The 21,120-nt window shown below is 45.1% G+C and overlaps 1 protein-coding gene across 2 annotated transcripts; it reads right to left on the bottom strand.

Annotated features, from left to right (window-relative positions):
* Positions 1–303: 303 nt before the first annotated feature.
* On the bottom strand, positions 304–20,267 carry LOC110533387 (PWWP domain-containing protein 2A). Of its 2 annotated transcripts, none has more exons than XM_036989642.2 (3): positions 19,074–20,267; positions 6,265–8,229; positions 304–1,775 (listed from the first exon to the last, which is right to left on the bottom strand). In XM_036989642.2, exons 1-2 carry the CDS (start codon positions 20,210–20,212, stop codon positions 6,294–6,296), a joined length of 3,075 nt encoding a protein of 1,024 aa, XP_036845537.2. In that variant the 5' UTR covers positions 20,213–20,267; the 3' UTR covers positions 304–1,775; positions 6,265–6,293. The 2 variants fall into 2 exon arrangements, with proteins under 2 accessions (XP_036845537.2, XP_090045029.1); XM_090188903.1 differs by having other exon boundaries at positions 7,216–8,229.
* Positions 20,268–21,120: the final 853 nt, after the last annotated feature.

Raw genomic sequence — 21,120 nt, 5'->3', positions numbered from 1 at the left:
TTTTTTTAAATTTTATTTTTATGGAGCGATTTCATTTGCCACTTCTTTGACGTTAGGATTTGAGGATTGAAAGTGTCATCGGCCTGTAAACACCCAGGTTATACAATTGATGTACGACAAATTTCACAACTTCTCAAGAATATATGCGGTATCACAAATGGGTTGTACAACCTCGGTGTGTACAGGGCCATAGTGTAGTTGTTAAATTGTATTGAAAGATGAATTACTTTGTAGGCCTTTATTTGACTTAACTATTCAGAGGATGGCGAAGTACAATATAGAATAAAATACTCACACACCAAGTACAAAGGCAAACGGCAAATTTACTGATTTTTAAGATACGGATACATTAATAACAGGATGTCCCACAACCACCAGTCAGTATGTATGTTTAGTCAAGTAAACTATTTGATTGTATTGAAACGCATATATATGTACACGAGAAAGAGAGATGAGCCACCGCTGATTCAGTCACTGTGGCTCTCTTCAGCTGCTCCTGACTGACTGTTTCCCTTTTGGAATCCCCAATATGGCCTGTATCACATCATGGCCTCCGGGGTCAAGTCAACTGGCCCTATGTGTCTTGATGTGAGGGGCGGGGGGGACTCGGGGAGGAAGATGAATACTGTATGTAGGTTGGTTTGACCCTAGAGAAAGAGAGTGAGGAGGGACAGCTGGCAAGGAAAATGACATGTAATTCTTAAATTCACACATTTTAATGTCATAACCTTTTTGAGCTGGATAAAGGGGAGAGAACCAAGGGAAGGGTGAAAGAGTGTGAAGTCACACGACACTGAGTGTGATAGAGGCCCATCTTTGTTTTCCTGTATTTGACTGTCAACTGTAGACGACACACCTCAAGTACTGCAAACACTCCAGCTCCCCAGGAACATTCTAGACATTTGGAGGTGTTCAGCAGGGCTCAATTCGATCCGTGAAGAGCTGCGCTACGAGCGTGATAGAAATGTAAAAGCAATGTTCCAGCGCGTTATAAAATGCTGGACTTCAGCTATACGGATTGAATCGAGCCCTAAGGCTGCTTGTAGCTCAGCTGGTAGCTCACTGTGGAATAACAGGAGCCAATTTATGGTTGTGGCAGAGACAGACACCAAGATCATTTTTCCCGCACAACAAAACCCATTTTTCTGCGACTGCACTGCAATAGCATAGCACATGCAATCTTTATTGCACTACATTTTTTATTTTATCTTACATAGTATTGTTTTTATTCCTTTCTTTTTTTTACATTTACATTTTAGTCATTTAGCAGACGCTCTTATCCAGAGCGACTTACAGGAGCAATTCGTCGGGTTAAGTGCCTTGCTCAAGGGCACATCGATAAGATTTTTCACCTAGTCGCCTCAAGAGATTCGAACAAGCGACCTGTTACTGGCCCAAAGCTCTCTCTGTCTTTGCATTTCAAGATCACTGATCAACCTACTATAAAAACCCTGCAAAGTCCTGTCACAACGTCTGTAATAGACACCAATAACAGTGTGCTTGTCTAATTGCAGAGGTCTCCACTCAAACGAAGATCACATTCTTGAGGAAATGGACAGCCCTGCTCAAAACAAATCAGATGGATAGGCCTGGAGGAATAGGTCTGCTTTCCATTATAAATATATAAATGTTCCTTCTTTCCGATACTTAAATAAAAAATTATGTCCATGACGTGTCTCCATCAATTCTGGACACGTCCTTCCGTTCGACAGTCTTGCAACCAATGGCGGTGTTAGGAGTCAAGGCCCCGTCAGCAGCCCTTCAGCGTAGCAGCGCTGGAAGAGAAGAGAGAGATGGACACATCAGGGACCTTTTCATCCAAATCACAGGACGTTCTTGCTGTATCTGGCCGTCAGAAAGCACATTCAATAGCCATAAAAAAAAATCCAAGCACAGACATTATTGAAAAAGGCGATCCTATGGTACCTGGCAGGACGGCCATTCATCCAAATACTAAAATGTGCATTGAATATGGACTGTAGGTCATTAGTCAGCCAACAACACAAGGTTTTTGAGGGGACTCCAGTGCACTCGGGAATTAACCTTGTACTCCTTTGAGTAAACGGTACATTGTTCACGCTACAATGGCTTTACGTGCAGACTCACGAGAACACATGTATATCACAATGAGGGATCTCTACCTGAGTTGTCCTGTACGGATGTCTCAGCCTAGCAAGTATCTGACAGTGGCAAACCAAGATAGACATCACAAATGAGTCATCGTGTTCGGTCATAAACGGTTCAGCAGTTTGCTGGTCTGCCGTGCATTTAACCCAACGGAATATTCAAATGTCCTTGAGATTCAAGCCAGATAACCTAGACTGCTGCCGAGTGGATTGTTTTATTTAAGTAAGGTTGTGTATGCCTCTCCTTTAACATACAGTTAAAGGTTGTAGGTTTTCTTTTAATTTTGGATTTAAAACCAAAAACGTTACTTCACAGTACCATTTCATTTACAAAATCACTGCTTTCAATCCACTGACTGACAGCACTTTAGCAATGGTTATTTTTCCATAATAGCCTATGAAGTCAATGATCTGCCATGCAGGACGTCTGTACCAGAACGGTGTCAGTCATGCTGTTCTCTCGGCTGCCGCACGGTAAGCGGTACCGATGCGTCAAGTCTGGAACCAACAGGACCCTGAACATCTTCTACCTCCAAGTCATAAGACTGGTTGTGTACATATTTACCTCCATTAACTCGTACCCCTGCACATCGACTCAGTACTGGTACGCCGTGTATATAGCCAGGTTACCATTACATTGTGTATATTATTATTACGTCTCTCTCTGCATTGTTGGGAAGGGCCCGTAAGTAAGCCTTTCACTGTTGTTCCACACCTGTTGTTTACGAAGCATGTGACATATAAAAGTTGATTTGTTCTGTGTGACCTAGCTATTAAATTATTGCCTAGTCAGACAATTATTACTGTAAGGCCTATCAGCCCGTTGGAACAGTAGTAATGGTCTGACCAGGTGATAGATAGGTCCTATATCTGTTTGCAGGTAAGAAACTCTGTTCAATAAAAGGAATGATTTTGCGCAACATTTTTCTACCATATTCCCCCTTTTCCTCCCATTATCATTCATATAACAGCCCCCGGTGACAGACAAGGGCCTTGTCTGGCTAACAGCCCCAGGTGACACCTAGGGCCTTGACTGGCTAACAGCCCCAGGTGACAGACAGAGGCCTTGTCTGGCTAACAGCCCCAGGTGACACCTAGGGCCTTGTCTGGCTAACAGCCCCAGGTGACACCTAGGGCCTTGACTGGCTAACAGCCCCAGGTGACAGACAGGGGCCTTGTCTGGCTAACAGCCCCAGGTGACAGACAAGGGGCCTTATCTGGCTAACAGCCCCAGGTGACAGACAAGGGGCCTTGTCTGGCTAACAGCCCCAGGCCTTGTCTGGCAAATGTGTTTTCATACAGGTCTGCTATTTCATAAAAGCCCCACAAAATGGTGTAGTAAAATCGCAGCTAATGTAAAGACCACAAGCTCCATTTTAAAAGGCGTGGTCATTGTCAACATAAAAGGCCCCGCGCATTTGGTGCAAAAGAGACAATAGAAGTATCTCGAATTCCAAATTACCATCAATGTCTTTATAACAGCTTGTTTCAAGGTGAAACTGAAAACTTATAAACGTCATTGGATTTGTAGGTGTTAATGGAAGTAGGAGCACTAAAATGACGACAACTTAGGGCAGATTCTTTAAACTTTACATTTTATTTATATACTTTTTAAAAAACAGCAGAAAACATTTACACAAGTGTTCATCAAATGTTACTTTTCAACGTGTTTTTTTTTTTTGTTGTCTCCTATACAGCATTCTCTGATCTGCAAACAGATGATAGAGGTCAGAAAGAAACAGAGCCAACTGTCATAACCATACTTGTCTCTGCTTGTAACCATGGTCAGGTCAGTGTGTGCTACCAAGCAAGAGGCCTCTGATCTCTACCTGTTCGGGCCAAAAGGGCAAAAGTGAGGCAATGTTAGTCTTTACTGTATGTACGTTTCATATTTAGTCAGAGTGGCTAGTAACATATTTAGGAAATGTAATTCATCATTTTTGTGATGAAGTGGTCAAATCTGAAGTGAACCCATAATTACAGAACAGATCATCTTCACCCCCCCCCCCTTTCAGGCAGGATAGGTCACACACCCCCCCCCCCCACAGCCAGGATAGCCTCATCCCGCCCTCCCCTCAGTCACACTAAAGAAAACCCTTTAACATGAATCATCATGAAAGCTCTAAATAATTTGATACAGATTGTACTGTACATAATATATAAAATCAAGATTCACAGTCGTACGAGATTAGCCAAGCAGTGAAGGAAGTGATAGAAGATAAAGTTCAGACGCACCAAATAAAAATCCACACACATTTCCCACTTCAAATTAGGGTCAAGTGGGTGGGTCTAACAACGGAAACTGAGAAATCACTGGAAAACGTAATAAATCAACAAGATATGGCAAACCCATAGTAAAAGTTTAACACAACTGGCAAAAAAATATAGTCACTCCCATGTAACGTGCTACCATATCACATCGGTCTATGTGAGGAGTAACTAAAATGGCTTCCCACGGCCAAAGCTAGTCGACTCAATATCATTGGAATGGGAAGCTTTCGCTGCATCAACTAAATGTTTATTGAAAATGTCCCGATGCAGACAATTCATTAAATCAGTGATTTTAAAACAACTGGGCATCATTTTATGTATGAAAAACCAAGGCGCTAGCTAGGAAGATTAGAGAAGTAGGAATAGAACAGTCTTGGATAACTCAGTAGAGCATTAGGTAGACAGGACACAGTCAGATAGAAGAACAGAGACTGGGGGAGTGTGGAGGCCGAGAAGAGAGTCAAGGGAACTAGAGTATGTAGTAGCACTGTAGAAATATGGGTGGGGGTGGGGGGGCACTGTATCAATAGCCATCTCTATTTTGAGAGGGGATGAGGAGCAGCACACCATCCTCCTCTCCTCACCACCCCGGCTCACCTGTCTGGCTTAAAGGTTCCTCACCACCCCGGCTCACCTGTCTGGCTTAAAGGCTCCTCACCACCCCGGCTCACCTGTCTGGCTTAAAGGCTCCTCACCACCCCGGCTCACCTGTCTGGCTTAAAGGTTCCTCACCACCCCGGCTCACCTGTCTGGCTTAAAGGCTCCTCACCACCCCGGCTCGCCTGTCTGGCTTAAAGGTTCCTCACCACCCCGGCTCGCCTGTCTGGCTTAAAGGTTCCTCACCACCCCGGCTCGCCTGTCTGGCTTAAAGGCTCCTCACCACCCCGGCTCACCTGTCTGGCTTAAAGGTTCCTCACCACCCCGGCTCACCTGTCTGGCTTAAAGGCTCCTCACCACCCCGGCTCGCCTGTCTGGCTTAAAGGTTCCTCACCACCCCGGCTCGCCTGTCTGGCTTAAAGGCTCCTCACCACCCCGGCTCACCTGTCTGGCTTAAAGGCTCCTCACTACCAAGGCTCAACTGTCTGGAAAGTCCTGGCAGGCAGCTCCCACAGCCAGGCAGCTCCCACAGCCAGGCAGCTCCCACAGCCAGGCAGCTCCCACAGCCAGGCAGCTCCCACAGCCAGGCAGCTATGACTATGTCCGAGGTACAGCAGATACATGAGCCCCTATGCCTGCTCTCTCTTCAAATCCACAAGTGTCCATTTCCTGGTCACATCACAGCTACAGCATGTCTTCCACCCGTACGGATGCATAATATCTACTCCTGCTCAGATCCTGTATCTTTCCATTCACAGTATCTGACACTGAACCGTTTGTTGCATAGACTGAAAGAAATACCCTTTTGTCTCTTAAGATTTTGACAATTGGCAGCGGAACTCGATCGATCAACCTGTGAACCCGTTTGTGTTAAAACATGACGGAAGTTTCTTTGCACAAAGAGTGACATTTAAAGGCTTCAATTTAAGAAGTAAAAGGAGAATATTCCAAATCACTGACCAGTGAATAAAAATGTTCCTAAAATATACAATTACCAGATTTCCAACAGGTTGGAAAAGGTGATCCTTGATAAAGTAAAAATACACTGCCATCCTTATTTACCCAGCAAGGTTCATAACCCCATACCATCCAGTCCCTTTTCAAGCGTACAAAAAACAACAAAAAAAAGATTACTGGTTGTGTTCTGGCCTGAAATATTTAGTTTCTTTCTCCCTGGAAGGTGAGGGGGCCCTGTAGGTGACGAGCAGGGGAGAGATGCAGGGGGGGGGGGGGGGGGGGGGGGACAAAAGTGGGTGCCATTTTTGCCTACCTTTCCTTTTCCCCCCAAAGCACACCACCTCACGTCTCGAATTGTGTAAGCAAGGCGCGAACCTCGGGAGTGAGCTGCTTGGCAGCCTTGGCGGCCTCTGTGATGGCTTTACGGTACAAGCCCTTTCTCTTCTTGTCGAAGCGTGACTGGAAGCTTTCTAGAAAAGGGGCGACCTGTGCAAGAGCCAGGAAGGAGGTGGTGGGTGAACCGAACCAGGCGACACGGGCCTCCTGCCTGACTAAGAGCCCATTATCTTTACGGCTGATCTGGATACCTAAGACGCGGGCTGGCCACCAGGGAAAGCCATATATTTTGGCCCAAACAATGTCCCCTACGCAAATGGTCCTGCCCTCCAGAGAGACACACTTAGACACATTTTTAGAAAACACTTTCTGAGATTTACAGGGCTTTTTCTCTTCCGTAGGGGCAGGCGACGGGTCAGCGACTGCTGAGGACGTGCCGGGGACGGGGGGCGAGGGGCGACCGGGAGGGGGAAAGTTAAAGCTCTCCGTAGAGCTACACTCTGAGTCTGAGGACTTTAAGTCGTCTGCACTATCAACGCTGCACATAGAGGTATTAGAGGAGTCCGGCTGGCCGGGGTTAAGGTTCATGAAAACGACAAGGTTGCCAGCCTTGCTGCCACGCGTCTCCCGCCTCTCCTCCTGCCCCCCCTGCTCCTCCGGCTCCGCCTTGGGGTCACCGTGCTCCGTGGCTGTGGGGGGCTCCACTTGGGGCTGAGGACAAACCTCAGGTTCTGGCCCGTTATCTGGGCCCTGGCTTTCAGCAGCAGCGGCCTGGCCTGTGGAGCAGGAGGAGGAGGAGGAGGAGGAGGAGCATGTGGGGGTGCAGCGGGGCGCGTCTGGCTTTGGAGGGGACAAACAGCCACTTCCCGGCACTTTCTCCAGGCAAGGCGGCTTACATGTAGAAGAGTCGTTCTCTTCATTACGGTACCTTTGGGGCTTGATGCGCATCCTGGGTGGCAGAGGGGTGGCGCTGCTTGGTCCCACCCCGCTGATCTGCTGCAGCCGCCTGGGTGGGAGAGGGGTGGCGCTGCTTGGTCCCACCCCGCTGATCTGCTGCAGCCGCCGAGTGAAGTGGACCTTCTGGTGGGCGTGGGCCTCCTGCAGGGCGGCAGCCCTCGTCATCGTCTTGGCGTTGCCACTGCTGTCAGTGACTACCGTAGTCTCCCTCTGCCTCTTCTGGGCCTTGGCCAGTTTCAGCACCTCCCGGGCCTTGGAGTGATCAACATTTTTGCTCTGCAGCACTTTCTTGGCATTGAGCTGGACTCTGGAGCCGCTGTTCACCGGCGGTGATGATGTTGTGGTGGAGGTCGCCCTCAGAACCCTGTTCCCTCCAGCTCCGCCCTTCACCTGGCCCAGAGAGGAGGAAGAAGAGGAGACCTGCCGTTTGGTCACCTCAGCAGCACGGCTCTTCTCCTCTGAGCGGGGGTCGTTGCGCGGCCGCTTGCTGACAGCGCTGTCGTTGCGTCTCCGCTTGGCATCCTCGCTCCTAGAGTCCGACACGGGGCCTCTGCGCGGCTCCCTCTTGTCCACTGTCGTGACAGCGCCCTTGCACTTGTCACAGAGCACCTGACGGGGCCGCAACTTGATGGCGTTCATGATGGAGGTGGGCTCCTCGCGGTACAGCCTGCGCTTGGGCCGCCTGATCTTGCGGGGAGGCGGCTGAGGTATCGACTGGTTGTAGGTGTCCCTGATGAACAAAGGGGGAGGGTAAGGGGCGCCTTCCTGAAACAGTGGGGGAGGTTTTGAAGTCCATGGGTTAGTCTGGGGGTCAGGGTTCGGTTCGGGCACTGTGGCGACTTGGCCATCAGGGTTTTCCTGGACTGGCTTTTCCACATTCTCGGTCTCTGGCTGGTGTTGTTCCATCTTTAGCTGCATAGGTTCAGGTGTGTCCTTGTATTCTCTCTCCGGGAACAGAGTGATTGGAATTCCATAGGGTCCAAACCTGAGAATAGAAAGTTGAGAGGATTTAGAAACTGTGGATAACTCAACCACAAAAACAACAACAAAATAACTCATATCATTCATTGGCTTTGTTTGTTTTGAGTGTTTCTTGTATTTCTGACATTTCATGCTAATTCAAGACATTTCTAATAATTTCAGGCCTACATAGGTACATTTAGTACATACATCTAAAGCCATTAAATCCTGAACATGCAAGGAGTAAAGTTTCAGACATAAAAAGAGTGCTGTGAAGAACAGCGGCACACTAAATGTGTGTTGCATGAGATCAAAGGAGTTCCCACAGACAAACACAAAACCACCGTAGGTAACTACAAGGCCCTGAAAACACAGCAGGAAACCAAGCTTTGTTTACAATATTAATGCTAAACTTCCCTCCAACTTTATTCATTAAAAATAGAAAGTGAGTCAGTAACAATGAAGTCTTAAAATCACTTAAATGTAACTCCCATGTAATCTACGTAATCCCCGAAAGTAGTTATTTATCATGAGAAGACCATAGACAATAGCTAATAATGTTGCACACTCCAAGAAAGGTTCAAATCTCACCTTTCTGGTCAAAATAGTTATACATGGCTGAGGTGTAGTCACTTTTGAGGACAAATACAATAAAAATCTGAAATATTTTATACACCGCATTTCCTAGTCAACAAAACTGGATGAATAAGGCTTATATGCTTTCTAAATATAGTATAATCAAATTATAAAACCACTAACTTGAAGAATTTACCTTCCTTATAACAGTAAAATACATATTTGTATGTTTAGCGGTAGAGAAAATTTATTTATTCTTGAAAGGTCCCTCTTGATCAAAACATCTGTCCCCATCGCTGTGAACATCTCACAGAGCACTAGCGTGGCATCCTGAACTCGTTAGGAACCTGCCTTTCATCTCATATATTATCAATCTATGACAAACAGAAAGTGTTTTTTTTTGGTTTAAAACCTATTCATTATTTTTGGATTAACGGCTATAAATGGATCTCTGAATGTGCTATGGTGATGAAAGAACAAAGGATTGTAGGCCGGATGGGTCATATCCTACCTCTTAGTGGGTCTGTACTGAACTACCCTTCCTCCCCTATGGAGAATCAACCAAATGTATTTTATATAGCCCTTTTTACATCAACTGATGTCACAAAGTGCCTATACAGAAACCCAGCCTAAAACCCCAAACAGCAAGCAATGCAGATGTAGAAGCATGTAGAAAGGCAGGAACCTAGGTAGAAACCTAGAGAGGAACCCGGCTCTGGGGGGTGGCCAGTCCTCTTCTGGCTGTGCTGGGTGTAGATCAAAACAATGGATCTATACTCTTCCTTAAAAGAGATTGAATAGGATCTTACGCATTTACAAATTCATAACATATATTGTACAAATTGGAATTTGTAACATACAAATTTCGTGATTTTTATTAGATTTTTGCAGTATGTAACATATATACGAAATGGATGACGTTGTACAAAATTGAGCACAATTTTTCGGGGCCGTTTCGGTTTGTGAGCTACTTTCAAAACTACTGGCTGAAATTACAAAAAGCTCAAAGCACTCAAAACAAATTGTCCAATACCAACCCATTTCCTTATGCCATGTCTAGAGGTCGACCGATTATGATTTTTAAAACACCGATACCGATTATTGGAGGACCAAAAAAGCCGATGCCGATTAATCGGCCGATTTAATTTGTTCTTTTATTTGTAATAATGACAATTACAACAATACTGAATGAACACTTATTTTAACTTAATATAATACATCAATAAAATCAATTTAGCCTCAAGTAAATAATGAAACATGTTCAATTTGGTTTAAATAATGCAAAAACAAAGTGTTGGAGAAGAAAGTAAAAGTGCAATATGTGCCATGTAAGAAAGCTAACGTTTAAGTTCCTTGCTCAGAACATGAGAACATGTGAAAGCTGGTGGTTCCTTTTAACATGAGTCTTCAATATTCCCAGGTAAGAAGTTTTAGGTTGTAGTTATTATAGGAATTATAGGACTATTTCTCTCTATACCATTTGTATTTCATATACCTTTGACTATTGGATGTTCTTATAGGCGCTTTAGTATTGCCAGTGTAACAGTATAGCTTCCGTCCCTCTCCTCGCTCCTCCCTGGGCTCGAATCAGCAACACAACGACAACAGCCACCATTGAAGCAGCATTACCCATGCAGAGCAAGGGGAACAACTACTAGAAGGCTCAGAGCGAGTGACGTTTGAAATGCTATTAGCGCACGCTATCTAGCTAGCCATTTCACTTCGGTTGCACAAGCCTCATCTCGGGAGCTGATAGGTTTGAAGTCATAAACAGCGCAATGCTTGACGCACAATGAAGAGCTGCTGGCAAAACGCACGACAGTGCTGTTTGAATGAATGTTTACGCGCCTGCTTCTGCCTACCACCGCTCAGTCAGATATTTAGATACTTGTATGCTCAGTCAGATTATATGCAACACAGGACACGCTAGATAATATCTAGTAATATCTTCAACCATGTGTAGTTAACTAGTGATTATGATTGATTGTTATAAGATAAGTTTAATGCTATCTAGCAACTTACCTTGGCTTACTGCATTCGCGTAACAGGCAGTCAGTCTCCTTGTGGAGTGCAACGAGAGGGAGGCAGGTCGTTATTGCGTTGGACTAGTTAACTGTAAGGTTGCAAGATTAAATCCCCCGAGCTGACATGGTGAAAATCGCTCTTTCTGCCCCTGAACGAGGCAGTTAACCCACCGTTCCTAGGCCGTCATTGAAAATAAGAATGTGTTCTTAACTGACTTGCCTAGTTAAATAAAGTTTTTTATTTTTTTTACAAAAATAAAATAAACATTTAAGAAAATTGGCAAATCAGCGCCCAAAAATACCGATTTCCAATTGTTATGAAAACTTGAAATCGGCCCTAATTAATCGGCCATTCCAATTAATCGGTCGACCTCTAATCATGTCTACATGAGCATCTTGTAAATTAATGCAACGCGACGGCAAAACATGACTATACAAATGGGAGAGTAAACGTATGCCGAGAAGTGTTGCTTTTCAATGCACTTGCCATTCATGGGTGAGGGCAACTTCAGTAACGGATCCAATTGCAGTCACAGCAACCACTAATTGTAATGATATAATTTAGGCCAAGGAGAATGTAATTTCTCTCATTTGAAGAGAGATTGTGCATCGTTTACATAGGCGAGGAGACGGTATGAAACGCCACCAGCCTAGATTCAAGTTGAGGATGGAGGATCAGGGCTGAAAATATTTTTTTCCCCCCAGCAGAGCAGAAATGATGGCCCATGGTGTTTTAGCTAACACCAGATGACTAGGAATAAAACATCACAGCACTGGGTCAAGGTGTGGAACAGTCTGCACAGGATAGATAGAGAATATTCTCTAATAGAATAGGGGAAAAGGATTCCTCAGAAGTCACCTCGACGAGGCCTGGACTGCACTGAGCCATCATGGAAACTGAAAATGTAACTGGACAATGTGGTAGGCGACGGCCTTTTTCAGAGCATAACATTAAACGTGGAGGGTTGGGATGCTTGTACATAATCACTGCACTGAAGGCTACATACAAACATTCAATCTCTCTAAACCAGAAGGATGTGTCAAGTTGAAACTAATTGCTTCCCTGGCAGTTACATAAAGCAAGTACATCCATCCTTGCATTAATCTGGCCATGAGCCCATCCGTTCCTACTTAAAAACATCCTTGAAACCACGGAAAGATGCAGATTGCTCGGTGACAGCCGACACGAAGTGTAAAATTGCACAAGGATTAGGAAGACTGATCACAACTAATGAAACAGCCATGAACAGGGGAGCATGCCAGTTCCTTGCCACTGCCTTTGCTTTCCCTCACAGCAGCCTCCTTATCAACCAACACCTTTCATTGTCACGCAACCACCATCTTCTCTTTCCTTATCAAGGGATGCTAAACAAAAATATGGCTTGGTCAAGAAACAGATTCTACCCCTAGATCTGAAATAGGCTTATTTGGATAGTATAGGGCAGGGAATGGCCAGGGACCTCACCATATTATCACCATTCTCACCATTCTATATGTATTGTGATTCTCACCATTCTATATGTATTGTGATTCTCACCATTCTATACGTGTTGTGATTCTCACCATTCTATATGTGTTGTGATTCTCACCATTCTATACGTGTTGTGATTCTCACCATTCTATATGTGTTGTGATTCTCACCATTCTATATGTGTCGTGATTCTCACCATTCAATATGTATTGTAATTCTCACCATTCTATATGTGTTGTGATTCTCACCATTCTATATGTGTTGTGATTCTCACCATTCTCACCATTCTATATGTATTGTGATTCTCACCATTCTATACGTGTTGTGATTCTCACCATTCTATATGTGTTGTGATTCTCACCATTCTATGTGTTGTGATTCTCACCATTCTATATGTGTTGTGATTCTCACCATTCTATATGTATAGTGATTCTCACCATTCTGTGTATTGCGATCTGATGTTTCAAACATATTGCTCACTATATATTTGCTGCTGAGAAAATTAGTTTTGATCAGTAATTGAAATAAAAATATTGAAAATATGTTGGCTTTAAAAAGATGGAGAACAAGCTATAGGATGAAATATACTGGGGTTTTGGCGCAGGTACAGCCGACTAGCACTAGTTAGGGAAAGGGAGGTACCTAGTCAGTTGTACAACTGAATGCATCTTCCACAATTAACTCAACCCCTCTGAATCAGAGAGGTGCGGGGGGCTGCCCTAATCGACATTCACGTCTTCGGCGCCTGGGGAACAGTGTGTTTACCTGCCTTGCTCAGAGGCAGAACGACAGATTTTTACCTTATCAGCTCAGGGATTCGATCCAGCGACCTTTCAGTTACTGGCCCAACACTCTAACCACTAGGCTACCTGCTGGTTACTAGTCCAACGCTCTAACCACTAGGCTACCTGCAGGTTACTGGCCCAACACTCTAACCACTAGGCTACCTGCTGGTTACTGGCCCAACACTCTAACCACTAGGCTACCTGCTGGTTACTGGCCCAACACTCTAACCACTAGGCTACCTGCTGGTTACTGGCCCAACACTCTAACCACTAGGCTAGCTGCTGGTTACTGGCCCAACACTCTAACCACTAGGCTAGCTGCTGGTTACTGGCCCAACACTCTAACCACTAGGCTACCTGCTGGTTACTGGCCCAACACTCTAACCACTAGGCTACCTGCTGGTTACTAGTCCAACACTCTAACCACTAGGCTAGCTGCTGGTTACTGGCCCAACACTCTAACCACTAGGCTACCTGCTGGTTACTGGCCCAACACTCTAACCACTAGGCTACCTGCTGGTTACTGGCCCAACACTCTAAACACTAGGCTACCTGCTGGTTACTGGCCCAACACTCTAACCACTAGGCTACCTGCTGGTTACTGGCCCAACACTCTAACCACTAGGCTACCTGCTGGTTACTGGCCCAACACTCTAACCACTAGGCTAGCTGCTGGTTACTGGCCCAACACTCTAACCACTAGGCTAGCTGCTGGTTACTGGCCCAACACTCTAACCACTAGGCTAGCTGCTGGTTACTGGCCCAACACTCTAACCACTAGGCTAGCTGCTGGTTACTGGCCCAACACTCTAACCACTAGGCTAGCTGCTGGTTACTGGCCCAACACTCTAACCACTAGGCTAGCTGCTGGTTACTGGCCCAACACTCTAACCACTAGGCTACCTGCTGGTTACTGGCCCAACACTCTAACCACTAGGCTAGCTGCTGGTTACTGGCCCAACACTCTAACCACTAGGCTACCTGCTGGTTACTGGCCCAACACTCTAACCACTAGGCTAGCTGCTGGTTACTGGCCCAACACTCTAACCACTAGGCTAGCTGCTGGTTACTGGCCCAACACTCTAACCACTAGGCTAGCTGCTGGTTACTGGCCCAACACTCTAACCACTAGGCTAGCTGCTGGTTACTGGCCCAACACTCTAACCACTAGGCTAGCTGCTGGTTACTGGCCCAACACTCTAACCACTAGGCTAGCTGCTGGTTACTGGCCCAACACTCTAACCACTAGGCTAGCTGCTGGTTACTGGCCCAACACTCTAACCACTAGGCTACCTGCTGGTTACTGGCCCAACACTCTAACCACTAGGCTAGCTGCTGGTTACTGGCCCAACACTCTAACCACTAGGCTAGCTGCTGGTTACTGGCCCAACACTCTAACCACTAGGCTACCTGCTGGTTACTGGCCCAACACTCTAACCACTAGGCTAGCTGCTGGTTACTGGCCCAACACTCTAACCACTAGGCTAGCTGCTGGTTACTGGCCCAACACTCTAACCACTAGGCTAGCTGCTGGTTACTGGCCCAACACTCTAACCACTAGGCTAGCTGCTGGTTACTGGCCCAACACTCTAACCACTAGGCTAGCTGCTGGTTACTGGCCCAACACTCTAACCACTAGGCTAGCTGCTGGTTACTGGCCCAACACTCTAACCACTAGGCTAGCTGCTGGTTACTAGTCCAACACTCTAACCACTAGGCTAGCTGCTGGTTACTGGCCCAACACTCTAACCACTAGGCTAGCTGCTGGTTACTGGCCCAACACTCTAACCACTAGGCTAGCTGCTGGTTACTGGCCCAACACTCTAACCACTAGGCTAGCTGCTGGTTACTGGCCCAACACTCTAACCACTAGGCTAGCTGCTGGTTACTAGTCCAACACTCTAACCACTAGGCTAGCTGCTGGTTACTGGCCCAACACTCTAACCACTAGGCTAGCTGCTGGTTACTGGCCCAACAATAATATTGCGATATGTAACTATCGATCCCCATCACTATTGGATGCAATATATCATAGTGTCATGATAGGTGGGTGGAATTTCCACCATCATCCGAAATACAGATTTTGTCTGATGTTTCAGATAAGTGTTTAAGTAGAATATGGAATGTTCCAGGGCCCGGTTTCCCAAAATGCATCTTATGGCTGGCTGTTCATCGTTAGAACCATTGATGATTCTAACGATGAACTTAGCCTTAAGATGCTTTTGGGGAACCGGGCCTAGGTCTATAGTTCAAACCGACAGTCGTTTGAGCACACATCCAATGGAGGAAACAACGCCACATATGATCTGTAGAGAAAGACCGATAATCGGCCAAGCCGATATATCGAGCCGATATTGGCCTTTTCTAGTCTATCGGGCCTTCTCTTGGTAGGCGGCAGGTAGCCTAGTGCTTAAGAGTGTTGGGCCAGTAACCGAAAGGTTGCTGGGTCGAATCCCTGAGCTGACATGGTAAAAATCTGTCGTTCTGCCCCTGAACAAGGCAGTTAACCCACTGTTCCCCGGTAGGCCGTCATTATAAATAAGAATTTGTTCTTAATAATCATTTTGAACATGCACCATTTTCGGCAATGGGCCATTAGCTATTTACTGGTGTGTTGATTTGACCAACAGGCAATTGTATCCGTAAACTGACATTTGACAGTCGGATTAGATCATTGTCATAATAGGGAAAGAAGCAAGTGTTTTAAAATACCTAAATATAAGTTGCCAATGGGTTTAGCTAGCTAAAAATCTTCCTGCATGTTTATGGACCAATAAATCTGTTGTCCAACTGAATGAAAGGGGGGATACCTGGTCAGTTGTCCAACTGAATGAAAGGGGGGATACCTAGTCAGTTGTACAACTGAATGAAAGGGGGGATACCTAGTCAGTTGTACAACTGAATGAAAGGGGGGATACCTGGTCAGTTGTCCAACTGAATGAAAGGGGGGATACCTAGTCAGTTGTACAACTGAATGAAAGGGGGGATACCTGGTCAGTTGTCCAACTGAATGAAAGGGGGGATACCTGGTCAGTTGTACAACTGAATGAAAGGGGGGATACCTAGTCAGTTGTCCAACTGAATGAAAGGGGGGATACCTGGTCAGTTGTCCAACTGAATGAAAGGGGGGATACCTGGTCAGTTGTCCAACTGAATGAAAGGGGGGATACCTGGTCAGTTGTACAACTGAATGACTTCAACTGAAATGTGTCTTCCGTCCATTCTCACTTCTCAGATATGAGTCCTTCGAACAGACCTTGCATCGTCACGTGATATTTTTTCCCTAGCCTCGCTCTCGTTAGATATTATGCACATTATGACTTTGTAGCAAATGTCATCGCCATTGAGATAGTTCTCATAGTAGCAGTAAACAGCACCAAGTGATATGAGCGATGGAGGGATGTGAAAGGAAGTGGAGTCACAGCCTAACTCTATCCAATCGTAGCAGTAGAATCAAAAAAATTGAAAATCGGTATTGGCCCTAAAAATAATCTATATAGGTCGTTCTCTAATGACCTATGTTATGGAACACACTCTGGCCAATCACAGGCACAAGGCCTGCACTCAGGGGACTTTTGGAAAACAAAAGCCATAAACCGATTCCTTAAACTAGAGAGGAAAATGCGAAACAAGAGGTTTAACTCTCACCAAAATCTATCCAAAATAAGCCCAATGAGTTTCTATGTTGCCTGGCTTCCCCTCTTTAGGACAACGACTCCTATTGTTAAGGCGGAGACATAATCATCTTGTCATTATATACAGATCTCTGCTTAGACTCAATAATAAGGATTTTTTTTTTAAAGTATTTTGTTTGTAGAGGGTGCTGATTATCTACAGTGTTGTAAGATTGGAAAAGGAAACCCTGAGGTTTTAGTGGCCTCCATCTTGTCATTGCAATGAACTGACCATTGTCTTTGAGATGACCACTGCTCAGGATCTTATCATAGCAATTTAAACTAATGTGGCTTCCCAAGTTATAGCATATATTATTCCATGTATTGATAGACTATATTAATAGCCTTGGTCTACACGATATAACACCAGAAATTAACATATCCTGATATTATACTCTGAAATGATATGAAGCTATCCTGAAATTATATGAAGCTATCAATTCTGGGTATAATATCAGGATATATTCATATCATTTCAGGATATAATATCAGGATATCTTCATAGCATATCAGGATATGAAGATATCCTGATATTATACCCTGAAATAATATGAAGATATCGTGAAATGATATGAAGATATCCTGATATTATACCCTGAAATGATATGAAGATATCCTGAAATGATATGAAGATATCCTGATATTATACCCTGAAATGATATGAAGATATCCTGAAATGATATGAAGATATCCTGAAATGATATGAAGATATCCTGAAATGATATGAAGATATCCTGAAATGATATGAAGATATCCTGATATTATACCCTGAAATGATATGAAGATACCCTGAAATGATATGAAGATATCCTGAAATGATATGAAGATATCCTGAAATGATATGAAGATATCCTGAAATGATATGAAGATATCCTGAAATGATATGAAGATATCCTGAAATGATATGAAGATATCCTGATATTATACCCTGAAATGATATGAAGATATCCTGAAATGATATGAAGATATCCTGAAATGATATGAAGATACCCTGAAATGATATGAAGATATCCTGAAATGATATGAAGATATCCTGATATTATACCCTGAAATGATATGAAGATATCCTGAAATGATATGAAGATATCCTGAAATGATATGAAGATACCCTGAAATGATATGAACATCTAAAGAACAACTCCACAAAGAGCCGCTTGTGAAGGGAAACACCACAAAGTGTTGATTTCCTCTGATAGTTTAGTAAAGTTTGTGAGTGCAGATGGCACCTTTTCTTAACCAAATAAGGATAATTTACATAGGCCCCAGGCAAAAATAAGAAAGTTTAATGATGACCCTAAATATAGATCTGCAGCTGATAAGTGAGAGAGAGAAGTGTGTGTGGGGGGGGGGGGAAGGTGTTGATGAGGCGGGTGATAAATTACAAAGAGGAAAATAAGACAGACACCGAGGGAGGGGAGGGGGGGGGGGGGGGGGGGGGGTAAAGTAGCATAGTTCTACTCTACCGACTGCACCATTCTCCAATGCTGCTTTTCGACTGTAACCCCAGTGTTACACTAGTGTATACACCCTTATGATATACTAGGGGCATTGTTTACATAGCTGGGGCTGACAGTGAGGACTGGTGAAAAGCAGAATCAACAACCTCTGAATAATAAAAAAAAGTGTTGGTTTGTGTGAAGGTGTTAAAGGTTCACGGTTAGCCATTGTTATGTAAAATGACAGCTGAAAAGTACCAGTGGCCTGGCTTTGGCCCCAAGTGAGAGCAGGGCTGCCGGAGCCATGGCCCATTGAGGCACCCCATTGAGGCACGGGTGCCGGCTCACGTAATTGGAAACAGAAAAGTCTCTGGGCCTTTTGGGTAAAACACGTGGGTAAATCCTGTATGGAAATGCATAAGACTGACCTTACACTATAGACTGTTCATGTGATCCTCCTCTCCAGTTGACCTCTGATATAACTGGACTTTTTTTTGTAAATAAAACCAAGATGAGTTTTGTAAACTGAAAAGACTAAAAACCGAAAGCACAGCCCAGATAATTGAGGATAAGAGCAGTTACTCTCTGTATTTTTGTGACTTGGTTGTCAACCTATAGAGGTCACATGGTAGCTTGACCCCTCGCCCTGTGGCAAGAGTAGAAAACTGTGTCTGTTAAGGTTAGGAAGATGGGACGTGGGTTTGCAAAGCACAAGTTAGGAATGTAGACACACCACATATTTCAGGAGTGTACATTGTACGCACCATGGATGTCAGTAGTAAACAAAACAGAGTGATATGATTCCAGGTGTAGACCTAAACTTAAGAACAGAAAAGTGACAGGAAGTGACATAGCTAGAAAAACATGACTGAAGAGACATTTCTGAGAAGGATCATAATATACCTTTTAGATAGGTCCATCAGAACCCCGGAGAAGATTTTCTTGCCTAACTGAAAGGACACCACCAGTGCGTCGTCGATTATGTGATCCAGAGATACTCGAACCTCAGACCCAGGTATCAGGTTGTGCACAGACTCAGGCTGTAGCTCCTCAGTTTCAGCACCAGACACAGGGGGAGAGGCTTTCGATACTGGATCGCTTTCATTGAAATTCGTTTCGAACCTCTGTGGTGAGCACGAGTCTCCAAGTTCTGCCGAGGAGGGTACCTGGTCCACTGGCATTAGAGGAACCTCGGGTCCCGGAATGTTCTGGGTTGTTATGCTCGAAAAGTCACACATGTAACCAGCCTCCATGGGTGTCCCAAGGACTGTTTCCCTCTCTAGAATTGGTAGAAAGTCGACGTGGTCTATGGACTGGGGACGTTCAAGCGAAGCAGCTTCTGAGGAGTCGTCATTCTTGTACTCGGAGACAGAAGGAAATTCATCTGCGGGTTCGGGATCCAGTTCAGCCTCGTGAGACGGTTTAATTAAAGCTCTATAGTCACACTCGATATTAGTAGGTTGGGTTAATTCTGGGTTCTTATCGTAATCTATAATGGGTTCTGCTGGTTCTGCTAACGACAGCCCAGCCTCCGTAGCCACAGGTTGCGCAGGGAACGAATGCAAAAAGACCACCGATGGCTGTGAATCGGAGATGGGGCTATTCTGAAGGCAGGCGTAGGGCTCGTGCTTACTGACCTCGTTTGCAGGTTCAACATTCGGCGAAAAAAACTGTTTCAAACGTTCCGCTCGCGACATGGTGTATTTGGAACCAAAGCCCTCGAGAGCATGGTTCTCCGTTTTTTCTACACCGACCCCAAGACAGCCTGCCTCGATCTGTTCATCCTCTGCACTAGCAGCGAGGGCTTTTCCCGCTGCTTCTAGGTCTGGCCTGCTCACTAGCTCCATTTGGACCTGGTTGCATTCCTGAACTGCATCCCCATCCTTGAGTTGGTGAACATGGTCCATTACTGGTGCGTACTCCTGCGTCGCATCGAAGTCGATTTTGGCCTCCGGCACCGGTTCCGGTTCGAAATCACCACTGTTCCCCGCTGTTGTTGTTGATGCCGCAGCAGCTCCTGGCTCCGCAGCCACGGCCGCCATTTTCTTTCCGCTTTGCTTGTACGGTCAGGTCCTCTCCCTGTGATAGCGATAGAGCCCGCCTACTTGAAACCAAAGACCACTTGGGATTGGCCAGCAAACTACAAAGTTGTAGTTGACTGGTCAATGTCCACGTCATTCAACAGAAACCCCTGGAAACACTTTTGTAATTGGCTCCCTTTGTCTGGTTTTGTAAACATTTGCCACAAGGGGCGATATTGTATTGTATTTTAGGCACCAGCGATGTTCAAGCAGCAATGTTACAACATTTACAGTAGGCCCATTGACATTAGGACCTTTGACTTTGGTTCAATACTGACCCAGTATCTGTGCGTTAGAGATGTCTAACGCCCAGGAAGCTCCGATTCAAACTCCCAATAGACAGCTTTGCAAGCGTTTTAATGTCAAATATGGAGTTTCGTTGAGCAACTAACTTAATTTACTCCGGTATGTACTTCTAAAACAGTGTATTGGGCTCCTGAGTGGCACAGCGGTCTAAGTCACTGCATCTCAGTGCTAGAGGCGTCACTACAGACTCTGGTTCGATTCCAGGCTGTATCACAACCAGCCGTGATTGGGAGTCCCATAGGGAGGCGCACAATTGGCCCAGCGTCGTTAGGGTTTTTGCCGGAGTAGGCCGTCATTGTAAGCAATAATTGGCTCTTAACTGACTTGCCTAGTTAAATGAAGCTTACATAAATAAAACATTTAGCTGTTGTAGCCTTCCTGTATTGGCAGTAATGAGTGATCGGTGGTGCCGAATAGGCATATTTTCTGTTGCTTGGTAATTTCCTATTTTGTTTTGGAAGTTCATACTGTAATGACCCTGGGTCGTTACAATACATTACTGGCTTTAACATTACTGGCTTAAATGAAGCTAGATGCTCAGCGAAACTCTATATTTGATGAGT

The sequence above is a fragment of the Oncorhynchus mykiss genome, chromosome 10 (assembly GCF_057628025.1).
Source record: "Oncorhynchus mykiss isolate SJ-2025 chromosome 10, ASM5762802v1, whole genome shotgun sequence".
NCBI lineage: Eukaryota > Metazoa > Chordata > Actinopteri > Salmoniformes > Salmonidae > Oncorhynchus > Oncorhynchus mykiss.
This window is presented reverse-complemented; position numbering and strand designations above follow the sequence as displayed.

Bases quoted from the DNA above. Each gene is read 5' to 3' on its own strand.
- LOC110533387 (XM_036989642.2), bottom strand. From the start codon at position 20,212: ATGGCGGCCGTGGCTGCGGAGCCAGGAGCTGCTGCGGCATCAACAACA. The intron at 8,230-19,073 runs GTATATTATGAT...TTCTATTCTCAG, and splicing joins CTGATGGACCTATCTAAAAG to GTTTGGACCCTATGGAATTC.